The 13,287-nt window shown below is 45.5% G+C and overlaps 1 protein-coding gene across 1 annotated transcript; it reads left to right on the forward strand.

The window, feature by feature from the left end:
* The first annotated feature begins 10,083 nt into the window (after positions 1 to 10,083).
* DYNLL1 (dynein light chain LC8-type 1) lies at positions 10,084 to 12,545 on the forward strand. The gene is made up of 3 exons (XM_052654803.1): positions 10,084 to 10,223; positions 10,429 to 10,566; positions 12,121 to 12,545. Exons 2-3 carry the CDS (start codon positions 10,435 to 10,437, stop codon positions 12,256 to 12,258), a joined length of 270 nt encoding a protein of 89 aa, XP_052510763.1. The 5' UTR covers positions 10,084 to 10,223; positions 10,429 to 10,434; the 3' UTR covers positions 12,259 to 12,545.
* Positions 12,546 to 13,287: the final 742 nt, after the last annotated feature.

Below are 13,287 nucleotides of genomic sequence, written 5' to 3' on the forward strand. Positions count from 1 at the left end.
GCAAACTCTTAGTTGCAGCATGTGGGGTCTAGCTCCCTGACCAGGGATTGAACCTGGGCGCCCTGTATTGGGAGCCTGGAGTCTTAGCCATTGGACCATCGCTAGATTCTCTAAATCACCTGCTTTATATATACCATCTCAATCTCCACATAGTCCTTGAGAAACAAGGGCTATTACAATTCCCATTTCACAGATGAGGAAACCAAGGCTCAGAGAGGTAGAGTCACTTACACAAGGTCAGACATCTTAGTAGGGGCAGGGTAAGGCTTCACACTCAATTCTGCCTGTCTTTAAAGTCTGCACTTTTAGTCTCTCCCCTAGGTTACTCTGCTTATTGACTGGGAGCTGCTAACTGACTAGGCCTCTCTGGATGTGCCTAAATGTATCTGCTGCCCCCATGTACAGGAGGCTGAGCACTCAGGCCTTGGAGGTGTCTGCCCATTCAGGCGAGGCTTGGCTATGGGCCAAAGGGAAGTATTTTGTTGCCTGAGTTGTCCCAGGTCTGCCTGGCTTCATTCTCTCTGCACTGCAGTACGGTACTTGGCTCCAAAACTCAGTTCCCCTGCCAGCACCAGGGTAGTGCCAGCCCTTCTTCATGGGGAGAAAGGTTCTAGATTGAGACCTAAGGCCTTGCACACTCTCCCATAGAGCCTCTCCTTTCTGGACAAGGGTTCTTGAATCAACTCGGGATTGCAAGGTCATATTCTTCACACTTCCTTTCAGATAAGGGAGTGCTGGAGCTGCTAGGTTGGTGACAGAACTCACAGTCCACGGAAAGGGCTTGAGGTACCAGAAAATCTTGAAAAGTGACTACTGGACAGGGCTGGGGACAGTGTGTGGTCCTGGGCCAGTGGCCAGGTGGAGGTGGAGCAGGTTGTGGTTTTGTGTCATCTATTTTGGGAGGGTTGAACTCCAGTCCCTGCAAGAAATCCCTCAGTGTGCTTGTGGACAATTCCAAAGGGCTTTCTGAGGGCCCTGGGAGAGTCTGGGGACTAAAGTGCAAATGAAATCTGTTCAGAGCAGAGCAAGACAGTCAAGGACCAATCTCGGGTCAAGTTTGAGAGGAAACAATGCTGAGTTAGTTTGAATTTTTTTCAATAGTTTGAATTTATTCTTTCTTCCATCCACCCAACATATATTTAGGGAGCTCCTGCCAGGTGCCAGAGATGCTAAGAACCTCCAAGGACACTCACAGGCTCCATTTGTCTTGGGTGGAGGGGTGGGGGCAGCTCAGAGGCTCCATCTACTATGTGGGACTGTGGATTCAAACAGAGCAGGGCTCAAATCCCTTGTCATTTTCTAGTGTGACTTTAGGCAAGGGACTTTATCTCTCTGAACCTCATTTTCCTCATCTGTGTAAGGCAGAGACCAACAGCTCTTGACATCTGGCTCATAGAGTTGTGACAAGTCAAGGAGATAATGTGTCCTAGATGCTTGGCACATAATAAGGTCTAAGTCAGCAATAGCTACCATCTTTTGGACCTTGGCTAGGTCTTTTTTTTTTTTTTTCCTTGGCTGTGCTGAGTCTTAGTTGTGGCAAGCAGGATCTTTGCTGCAGCATGTGGGATCTAGTTTCTTGACCAGAAATGGAACCTGGGCTCCCTGCATTGGGGAGCTCAGGATTTTAACCACTGGACTGCCAGGGAAGTCCCTTGGCTAGGTCTTTAAGATGTATTCTTTAATATAATCCTTGCTACCACCCTACAGTGAAGGTATTGCTAAGTCACTTCAGCCATGTTCAACTCTTTGCAACCCTATGGACTGTTGCCCACCAGCCTTCCCTGTCCATGGGGATTCTCCAGGCAAGAATACTGGAGTGGGTTGCCATTTCCTTCTCCAATGAAGGTATTATCTCCATTTAAATATCAAGGAATTCCCTGGTGGTCCAGTGGCTAAGACTTCAGTGCTCCCAATGCAGGGGACCTGGGTTAGATCCCTGGTCCCACACGCCAAGACTAAGACCTGGCGCAGCCAAATAAATATGTTTTTAAAAAATCAGGAAACTATACCTCTGAGAGGCTAACTAACTCATAGGAGGACATACAACTTAGGTTTTTCCCAGGTATGTCTGATTCTGAAGCCTATACTCTCAGTTTTGCCTCCCTCTAAATATGATTCTGGTAGGTAGAGTAGAAAATGCATGTTTTCAGGCTCAGAAGGGTTCTCAAGAAAATTTAGCACCTAGGAGTGGAATAGAGTGAGTTGCCCAGGTATGTAATGCTATGGAATCTCAGATGGGTCAATTCAGTAGGACATGGTGAGAGAATCTTGCATTCATTCCAGGAGTAGAGGTTATTGTAGAGCAATTGTTCTTTATCCTCCTTGGGTTCTGAATCCTTTTGTGCATCTGATGGACGGTATAGATCCTCTTCCTGGAAAAATGCTTGTGAGCACAACACATATCTTGTGCATAATTCCTGGGGACTTGTGAAACCTTTGCAATCCATACGTGGACCCGCCCGCCCTTAAGAACTCTCCTCTAGGGCAGTATTGCCCAAGTGTGGGACACATATCACTAGTGGGGTCTCAGGTAAGCTCAGCACTATGAGGATAGACCTTTTATATTCTTTTTAAATTTAATTAATTAACTTTTGGCTGCACTGTGTCTTCTGGGCTGCACGTAGGCTTTCTCCAGTTGTGGTGAGCAGGGACCACTCTCTAGTTGTGGTGCATGGGCTTCTCACTGTGCTGGCTTCTCTTCTTGTGGAACACTGGTTCTAGGGCACATGGGCATCAGTAGCTGTGGCCCATGGGTGTAGTTGCTCCACAGCATCTGGAATCTTCCTGGACCAGGGATCGAGTCTATGTCCCCTGCACCGACAGGCGATTCTTCATCACTGGATCACCAGGGAAATCCAACATTTTACATTTTAATATTATTTATATTTTATAGTTATCTTTTATTTATAATGAATGAGACTAGTTTTTCATTTATGGAATGATCCAGATTTACCTTTTTAAAATATGCTTATTAAAAATAGGGAGTTTAATTAAAGAAAAAATGTTGAAGAAATAACAACAGAAGTAGGGTGCAGTTGTGGTAAAAATCATGAGGGTAAAAATCATGATTTAGGATATGTCTCAGGGGTTTCTGTTTGGTGGAATCATAGTGGGTTTACTGTAGCATCATCTGAACTTCCAGGGGTCTGTGGAAATGATCTATTCCTGGGCTCTCTACATCTGATGACCTGGTGCTGATAAATCAAAAATGCTGTTGAGTCCCTACTTTCTTGCCTTCTCATGGAACCCCTCCCTCAACCCCCAAGCCCCGGTGCTCGTGATGAGCTAAACCCTCCCTGCTGCCAATCAAAACTACATCAGATACTGTCTTCATGTAGCTCTGAGCGCAGGCATTTTGGTGCTGGACACACTCATTTATTCAGCATATATTCAGTAAACATCCTATGCCAAGTAGTTAGAATAGGCCACACTCCACTTATTTCCAGAAAGTGTGAAATCTCCAGCACCCAAGGGTAAATAAAGCCAACCTATTTGATGTGATGGAAAGAGCACTAGGTTGAGAGTTAGATCAGGATCTTCGAAATCTGGTTCCATAACTAACTCACTGTGTAATCACAGGCAGGTCCCTTCGTCCCTTCCCTTCTGTGGTGTCATTTCTGACATCACTTCTGATACCATGTTTATTTATTTACTTTTTGTGCTGTGCCATGGGGCCTGTGAGATCCCAGTTCCCCAACCAGGGATTGAACCCACCACCCTCACAGTGAAATTGTGAAGTCCTAACCACTGGATCACCGGGGACTTCCCTGTTTGTTTTTATAACATCAAATACTTATTTTTTCCACATCACTTCTCCAACAACAACTAGATGTCCAACAACTCCGTTCTGACACTGATTCCCAGTGTTAGTGCAGACCCACAGGCTAAAGGCACAGTCCCACAAGACTGCCCCCATTTCAGATGCCAGCTGCAAACAGCGTTCCCAGGTTACCCTCACTTTGCCCAGCTAACTACAAATTTGGCTTCCCACAATTGCCTCCTCAGGTTTGATAATTCTCTAGAATGACTCACAGAACTTAGGAAAGTACTCTACTTACTATTACAGATTTATTATAAAAGATACATCTCCAGGAACCGCCAAATGGTGGAGATGCATAAGGCAGGGTATTGGGGGATGGGGTGGTACAAAGTTCCCATGTCCTCTCAGGGTGCGCCACCCTCATAGCACTTCATGGTTTTGGGAGTTTATATGGAGAATTCAGTACACGGGCATGGCTACTGGTGACTGAACTCAATCTCCAGCCACTCTCCCATCCCAGGAGGTCAGGAGATGGGTAAGAAGGGGAAGGGGACATGGGAAGGAAAACAGGGCTGTAAGTTTTAACTCTCTAATCACATGGTTGTTTCTTTCCTCTGGTGACCCACTATCCAGATATCTGAAACTATATGTATATCTGAAAGCATCTTGCCCCCCTCCTCACAAAGAGTTACCACATTACCTAAACTCCAGTGTAGTTGATAGGGGCTCATCATGGTAATAAATGATGCTCTTAGCACTAAAATATTTTCAGGGTTTTAAGAGTTCTGTGCCAGGATCCTTGGACAAAGACCAAATACATATATATATAGATATATAGATATATATCTATATATATATGTGTCAGTTCAGTTCACTTGCTCATTTGTGTCCAACTCTTTGCAACCCCATGGACTGCAGCATGCTAGGCTTCCCTGTCCATCACCAACTCCCAGAGCTTACTCAACCTCATGTCCATCGGGTCGGTGATCCCATTCAACCATCTCATCCTCTGTTGTCTCCTTCTCCTCCTGCCTTCAATCTTTCCCAGCATCAGGGTCATTTCTTCCCATCAGGTGGCCAAAGTATTGGAGTTTCAGCTTCAGCATGAGTCCTTCCAATGAATATTCAGGACTGACTTCCTTTAGGATTGAATGGTTTGATCTCCTTGCAATCCAAGGGACTCTCAAGAGTCTTCTCCAGTACCACAGTTCAAAAGCTAAAAGCATCAGTTGTTCGGCACTCAGCTTTCTTTATAGTCCAACTCTCACATCCATACATGACTACTGGGAAAACCATAGCTTTGAATAGATGGACCTGTGTTGGCAAAGCAATGTCTCTGCTTCTTAATATGCTGTCTAGGTTGGTCATAACTTTCCTTCCAAGGAACAAGCGTCTTCTAATTTCATGGCCTCAGTCACCATCTGCAGTGATTTTGGAACCCAAAAAATAAAAGCTGTCACTGTTTCCATTGTTTCACCATCTATTTGTCATGAAGTGATGGGACCAGATGCCATGATCTTAGTTTTCTGAATGTTGAGTTCTAAGCCAACTTTTTCACTCTCCTCTTTCACTTTCATCAAGAGGCTCTTTAATTCTTCTTCGATTTCTGCCATAAGGGTGGTGTCATCTGCATATCTGAGGTTATTGATATTTTTCCTGGCAATCTTAATTCCAGCTTGTGCTTCATCCAGCTTGGCATTTTGCACGACATACTTTGCATATAAGTTAAATAAGCAGGGTGACAATATACTACCTTGACGTACTCCTTTCCTGATTTGAAACTAGTCTCTTTTTCCATGTCCATTTCTAACTGTTGCTTCTTGACCTGCATACAGATTTCTCAGGAGGCAGGTCAGGTGGTCTGGTATTCCCATCTCTTTCAGAATTTTCCAGTTTTTTGTGATCCACACAGTCAAAGGCTTTGGCGTAGTCAACGAAGCAGAAATAGATGTTTTTCTGGAACTCTCGTTCTTTTTTATGGTCCAACAGATGTTGGCAATTTGATCTCTGGTTTCTCTGCCCTTTCTAAATCCAGCTTGAACATCTGGAAGTTCACGGTTCAGGTACTGCTGAAGCCTGGGGGCACAAAGGCTCATGAGTTGTGGCTCATGGGCCCTAGAGCGCAGGGTCACCAGTGGTGGTGGGCTTAGTTGCTCTGAGGTATGTGGGATCTTCCTGGACCAGGTAGTGTACCTGTGTCTCCAGCATTGGCAGGTGGGTTCTTATCCTCTGTACCACCAGGGAAGTCCTGCACTGTGTTTTAAGAAATGAATTTGTGACCAAATTTGAAAATGATGGTATTTATAATAAAAATAATTCCAATTTCTGGTCTCTCTTGAAAATCAGATGATTTAGCAAAACTGGGTCAATATTCCCAAGTGGCAATATGGCACCTTTATTTTTTTGGCCCCACTGCTTTCAGGATCCCCGACCAGAGATTGAACTCATGCCCCCTGCAGTGGAAGTACAAAGTCCTAACTGCTGGACCACCACGGAATTCCCTGACTGGCACCTTTAAACAGGTTTCTCTGTTTGCCACAGCCCCCTCCACTCCCTATTCTACCTCTTCCCTCAGCTCATTCAATGTTACCTGCTTGCCCCCTATGATGTTGGAAAGATTAGGTTATTGTGAACCAGAAACTCGAGGATGGGGCTGTAACTTACTCTGGGTGAATATTTCAAGCATCCAAATCCTACACAGTACATTTCATTCACAACTAGGAGATATTTATTGCCTGCCTCAATAAATATACTATAAGCACATAGGAAATGAGAAATGATTTTGCAAAAATAAATGGTAAAGGAATGAAAAAGGCAGTTGGTTACTAGAAACAGTAATCCTCAAAAGATCTCTTGGGGTTAAACACAGGCCAGAAAAGCATGAGTGTCTGACAGTGCTCTTCCTTCAATTAAAAGGAAATAATTAGGGTCAAGAGCCAGTTGAGATGGGCAAAAAACACAGGAGACTCTAGGGAAGGCAGGTGCTATAAATGGGAAAAAACCTATAGGCATTTATTGAACAAATCCTCTTATCTGTTAGAAAACCTTAATATCATCCCATTTCAATCTCCTTTTCTTCAAACTGTAAGAAAAATGCACACTGTCTCCTTAGCTCCTTAGCTAAATGTATTAGAGTAATATTGAAGTGAAGAGAATGGATTTTAGGGTCATCCAGACCTGGAATTTATTCATTAATTAACAGCTTGAGCTTTTAATGAAAGTCAGTTTTCTAATCTGTAAAATGGGGAAATAAGACCTGGTATTTTTTTAAAAATGTATTTATTTGACTGTGCTGGGTCTTAGTTGTGGCACTTGAAATCTTTAGTTGCAGTATGTGGGATCTAGTTCCCCAACCAAGGATAGAACCTGGGGCCCCTGCACTGGGAGCGCAGTCTTTGCCACTAGACCACCAGGGAAGAACCAAGACCTGGTATGTTTAATTCAATGCATATCTAAGTCAATGCATGCTATGTGGCAGACGCTGAATTCGAAGCTGAAGATGCAGCAGTGAACAAGACAGGCAGGGACAGATAGATAATAATCAAGCAAATAAATACATGAGATAATTCACGTGAATTTATTCTGAAGGAATAAATGAGGCAAGTACCATAGAGGAAATAAATAATAGTTATTTCAGTAGAGAGCAACTGAATGTGGTGATAGAGGGCAAGTAGAGATGATTCCCTAGGGAAGGAGGTATTTGAGCCTCCTTCTACTGAAATCTAAATGAGCAGAAGTTATGGCAAGAGGGAGATAGGAGCAAAGGGGTCCTAGGCACAGCTGTTGTGAAGAACAACTGAGTGACTGCAAAGCACTGGCTGGTAGGCAACCACTTGATACACAGCGGCTGTTTTACCTCATCCCTTTAAGGACTCTCAGCTCTTTCTGTTCAAACAAGGAGAAGCTGGTCAAACCATGGATCACAGGGAGTAAAAACTATATCTATGAAAAGTAAAAGCCCCTAAGAGAGATTCGGGCTCTGGCATCATAGATTCCTTAGCTCTGAATCATACACCCAAGTTAGGTAGAAGCACTAACCCAGCCCCCCTCTTGTTGCCAATGCAACTTCTTCAAGAGTAACACCAGGTAGAACTACATTAAGTCCTCAAATAAATAACCCCACCACTGGAAACCTGAAACTGGGAAAAGCCTCCTAATTTAATTGATAAGCATGTGTCCTACCAGAGTTTCTGATTATTCCCACCTGTTTCTCTTTGACTCTTGTGTGCCTTTGATCAAATTGTAACGGGCTCTGGACTCCCTGCTGGTTCAGATGGTAAAGAGTCTGCCTGCAGTGCCAGAGACCCAGGTTTGACCCCTGGGTCAGGAATATCCCCCGAGAAGGAAACAGCAACCCATTCCAGTATTCTTGCCTGGAAAATCCAGTGGATGGAGGAGCCTGGCAGGCTACAGTCCATGGGGTCGCAAAGAGTCAGACAGGACTGAGCAACTTCCCTTTTCTTTTTTTTCCCCTGGATTAATGAGAGTGGGTGGTCAAGTAGAAACAGGCAGAAATATAAACAGAAAGCTTTTGGTTACATGGTTAAACTGGTAACTTGTTTATGGAAGCTGAAAAACACATTATAGTTTTCAACTAACATTGAAGTGTTAGTTCAAAACCTTGTCATGACTCTTGGGACAGTTCCCTAAGTTGACAGTTATTGGCAAAATTCTTCCAGCCCTTGCCATGTGCAGAGTACTTCAAATGCATTGAACAGAAGCGTGAAAGCGTTAGTGTCTCAGTCGTGTTTGACTCTTTGTGACCCTATGGACTGGTAGCCCTCCAGGCTCCTCTGTCCATGGAATTCTCCAGGCAAGGATACTGGAGTGGGTAGCCATTCTCTTCTTCAGGAGATCTTCCCACCCCAGGGATTGAATCCTGGTCTCCTACATTGCCAGCGGATTCTTTCCCATCTGAGCCACCAGGAAAGCCTATAAACAAGTTACCAGTTTAACCATGTAACCAAAAGCTTTCTGTTTATATTTCTGCCTATTTCTACTTGACCACCCACTCTCACTAATTCAGAAAAAAAAAAAAAAAGTGAAGTCGCTCAGTCGTATCTGATTCTTTGCGACCCCTTGCTATGTGCAGAGAACTTCAAATGCACTAGCTTATTTAATACTCCCAATATACCTATGTAGTGGTTTCCTTTTATATTTAGTCCCTTTACAGATTAGAAACCCCGAGGGGTTTCTAGTAAGATGACAGGGCTAATATTTAAATATTTAAAGCCAGACCTGACCCTGCTCCCAATCCCCCACCCCAAGTCCTTTTTTAGTTACTAACCCACTCCAGTGTTCTTGCCTGGAGAATCTCAGGGACGGCGGAGCCTGGTGGGCTGCCGTCTATGGGGTCGCACAGAGTCGGACACGACTGAAGTGATTTAGCTTAGTTTAGCGTAATCTCCCTAAACCAGAGGAAATACCTCTGAGGGATGCCTATTTATTAGGACACCACGGCCCTAGAGTTAAATCGCCACCAAGAAACTCCCACACCGGAAAGACTGCCTCATCAGAGCAAGAAGCCCTACCCTGGTCACACCCGACATCAGCACTCCCAAATCCACCCAGAGGGTCCCCCACCCCCTTAACGGAGATCAGCATTGCCCAGCCGGGAGACTCCACTCTTGGGAATAATCTTTAATTTATAAGGAAGCCCTCTTCCATTCCTGAGGATCTCCGACACCCCCCACCCCCTATATTTCAGAGGCAGTCCGGCTGCATAATTTGCATGGCTCAATGCAATATCAAAATGTGGCGTTCCTTGTTTAAAAAAAAATTAAAAAGAATTTCAGCAGTGAGACAGCAGAGCATTAAACCAAACCCTAGGGCTTCTTTTCTGAGACTGTATCGATCACTCGCTCAAGAAGTCCTCCCAGCTTAAGAGATACCCTTTTGTGAAGGGACTGACTACCTCAGTCGAAAGGGTAGTTCTTTCTGACCTCGGGGGGCGAGGGGGCACGTAGAATACGCAACTTCCAAAGACTGTCTTTATTCGCGAATGCATCCTGGGACAACCTCCGAATATTTGTAATCATTTCTCTCGGCCCTGGCGGAACCTCCCTTTGCATCTCTCTAGTCCCGGGTACGTCCTCGCCACCCCGCCCCTGCACCATCTTCGCGATGTTTGGGCCTCACCTCGTACGGCCCATTGCCGGGGAAACCGACGCCGAGAGCGGTGCATTGTGGTCTGCAACAAAATGCAGGAGAAAGATCCTGAGGGAACCATTGAGTCTATGGGCCAATGGGAGAGTTCTAAGGGCTGCGTCAAGCCAATAGGGACGTTCGGTGGGGGGCGGGGTCGACGGGAGAAGGGCGGGGCTTAGGTACTAGGCGGCGGCGGCTGGCGTGGGGCTCCTTAGATGCGCCACGGCTTCGGTAGCGACCGTCTCTGTACACGGGTGTGAGCTTCGCCAGCCCCTCCCCCAGGAGACCGTTGCAGTCGGCCAGCCCTTGCTTCTTGGTGAGAAACTCAGGGGCTCCGCTCTTTAGCTTCGTCCCCTGCAGGACTTCTCCCGCCTTCTGTTCGCGCGGCTCGCGCTTCCTGAGAAGTGGGTGGGGGGGTCGTCGTCCCGGGGTGGCGTGGGGCGGGCAGAGTGGACCGGGGAAACTGCGCCTGCAGCCCATACTCCCAACTCCTCATCCTTTGCCTCGGCCTCGCCCCTCAGGTAACCATGTGTGACCGAAAGGCCGTAATCAAGAATGCCGATATGTCGGAGGAGATGCAACAGGACTCGGTGGAGTGTGCTACTCAGGCATTGGAAAAGTATAATATAGAGAAGGACATTGCGGCCCATATCAAGAAGGTGAGGACGGGGCGCGGGCGGGGGCTCGGGCAGTTTGCGCGCTGTTGGGGCGAGTCACAACTTCCTTCTCCTCGATAATGCGTCCCCAGTGTGCTGGCAGAGATCCTTGGGGGCACGCAAGGTGGCGCGGTGTAGAGGTTTCCAGAAAAGGACGCAAATTAGTTTTGCACTTACCTTGAAGATCGGCCCCTCAGCGCCCGAAGTTTGTTGTTTTTTTTTTTTTAAACCCAGCTCCACGGGGAAAGCGCCACCTAGCAACGGTTTCTAGGATCAGGGAGCAGCGGTTCCCCCTTTTGCATGATTGCTGCGCCCAGGATCCATCTGGGTGTTGGAGATGGGGGAGCTGCGTGGGTGTTTCCAGCAGGGCCGGAGGGAGATCTTGCCAGCCTCCAGTGGGGAGTCAGTCGGCAGTTGAGGGAAAGTGGGTGGTGGTGGTTGGGGACTGGGTTGGGGGATTGGTAAATGGCAGTCTGTAGAAAGCTGGCAGGTCTGCCAACTTCTCGAGCTGTGTTTTCTAGAAGGGAAGGAAACTGGCAGCCTAAGTCGTGGGAGGGTTCCAGTCGAGAATGAGAAGATGAAAGATTTCAGATGGAACAGAAATACCTTTTCTGACAAAGGCAGCAACAGGAGTGCGTTTGTCTAGTCTATAAGAATGTTAGTCCCCTTAATCTGAAAGACGTTCCCACTGTGTACAATACAGTAGTAGCCAAATTTCGCCTAACTGGCCCGAGACTCGTAATACTTTAATAGAGAAAGATTTCAGAGAAAGACTAGCTTTGGCCCCTACCTAGAGCTACCTAGTGATGAAATTAACACAGGCCTTCTAGTTCCTAGAGCTTCTAGGGGTGGGGAAAAATAGGGGAAGTTGTTAGTGCAATTTGCTAGCCTTGAGGACCAGGTGGTGGGGTAGATTGGCGCCATCAGGATAGATGGGGGAAGAAGGGCTGTTGACCGTAAAGATAAGATTTGCCCAGGTGGCTGTCAGGTTCTGCTTCCAGCTTTCTTTTTACGGGGACAGGGGAGCGCCAAGTGTCTTGTCCTTTAAATTTTGATCTCCAGTGGTTTAGCTGCTCACTGAGGCTCTGTTCTTTTGGAAACCTTTGTTTTCAGCAATACTAAAATGAGTTACAATGGCGGTATTTTGGGCTAAATACTACTCTCTCGGATTTGGGGGTACATGTTATACAGTAGGATAGCTTAGTTCTTTTAGAGATAAATACTAGAGGGTAAACTATAACTGATGTCACCTGCTGTCCCTGTATATTATAAAAGTTAGAAGGTGTAATTATCATGATAACAAAGCACTCTCAGAGGCTGCCCTTTCTGACTTTTACCTCCCCAGCCCCCATTCCCAGTTTAGCTCAGACTGCAAGTATGTTTGCATTAATGCACTATGTAGGCGATTTGGAGCTGGGGAACATTCTTTCATTTTAAGAATTTGCAGATGCTGAAGTTCCTCCTTTCTGCTCCTACAGGCTCTGTTTATCTAGGAGGCAAACTCTGACCTCAGGTTTAGCACTAAAATTCTGTTTTTTCTCCACCTCCTTCCCCCAGGAGTTTGACAAGAAGTACAACCCCACCTGGCACTGCATCGTGGGGAGGAACTTCGGTAGTTATGTGACACATGAAACCAAACACTTCATCTACTTCTACCTGGGCCAAGTGGCTATTCTCCTGTTCAAATCTGGTTAAAAGCATGGACTGTGCCACACACCCAGTGATCCATCCAAAAACAAGGACTGCAGCCTAAATTCCAAATACCAGAGACTGAAGTCTTCAGCCTTGCCTAGGGGAACACCTCCATCTTTGAACCTTTATTGTGTTTTGTACAGGGCATTCTCTGTACTAGTTTGTGGTTATAAAGCAATTAGTAAAACAGCTTACATTTGTATTTATTTTCTATTCCATACCTTTCTGCCCCATGTTTTTTCTCTTCAAAATCCATTCCTTTAAAGAAATAAATCTGTTGGAGAAGTGTGCGTTAATTACCGTTTGTTCAAATAATCTATTGAAGGTGGCCTATTACTTGATCTTGGGTAGGTTGGTGGGGGTGATTCTTTGAAGTTTCTATGGGATGTAACAGATTAGCCTATTCAACACTCTTGAGTTTCATTCTTGCCCATCCTGCTCCTGTTGTGCATGGAAGAATACTACTCAGAAGTGCATGTTGAGAAATGCATGGCAGAGAAACCCTTACTCCTAACCTGATAAATACATTCCTTAAGTGCTCCTTCTGTGATACTTGCTATAGAATGTTCTAGGCCTTCGGCCTCAAGAGATGATGAATGTGTTGTAGAACTCCTTTAAGTTTTCTGTGGCTGTAAAATGGAAATAAGCTGGTGAGAAAGTTGGGCTAATGAGAAATTTGTTGGGCTCTAGACATTTACCCTCCCCTGCCTTGGCCAAAGTATACTCCAGAGATTAAAGGTGGTCTTAAAGGGAAAAAGCTTTTGAGCAGCAGTCCTCCATGTGATTCTAATAAAGTCTGCAGGAATTTAAACTTATAAGCCTGCTGTGCTGTGCTTTTAACTAGCTGTGTTCACATGTGAGCTGAAGCTTTCATTAAAAGCCCCAATTAAAGTGGATAAGTAAAGTTTTCCTGCTATCAGTTTTAGGAAGACAGATCTCTGAATAAAAGCAAGTATAGCAGACAGCTTTTGTAGATAAAGGAAATGATCCAGAGGCTCAAACAACCCACACCATCTTGGGAAGCTGCAAGGA

The sequence above is a fragment of the Budorcas taxicolor genome, chromosome 17 (genome assembly GCF_023091745.1).
Source record: "Budorcas taxicolor isolate Tak-1 chromosome 17, Takin1.1, whole genome shotgun sequence".
In the NCBI taxonomy this organism is placed as follows: domain Eukaryota; kingdom Metazoa; phylum Chordata; class Mammalia; order Artiodactyla; family Bovidae; genus Budorcas; species Budorcas taxicolor.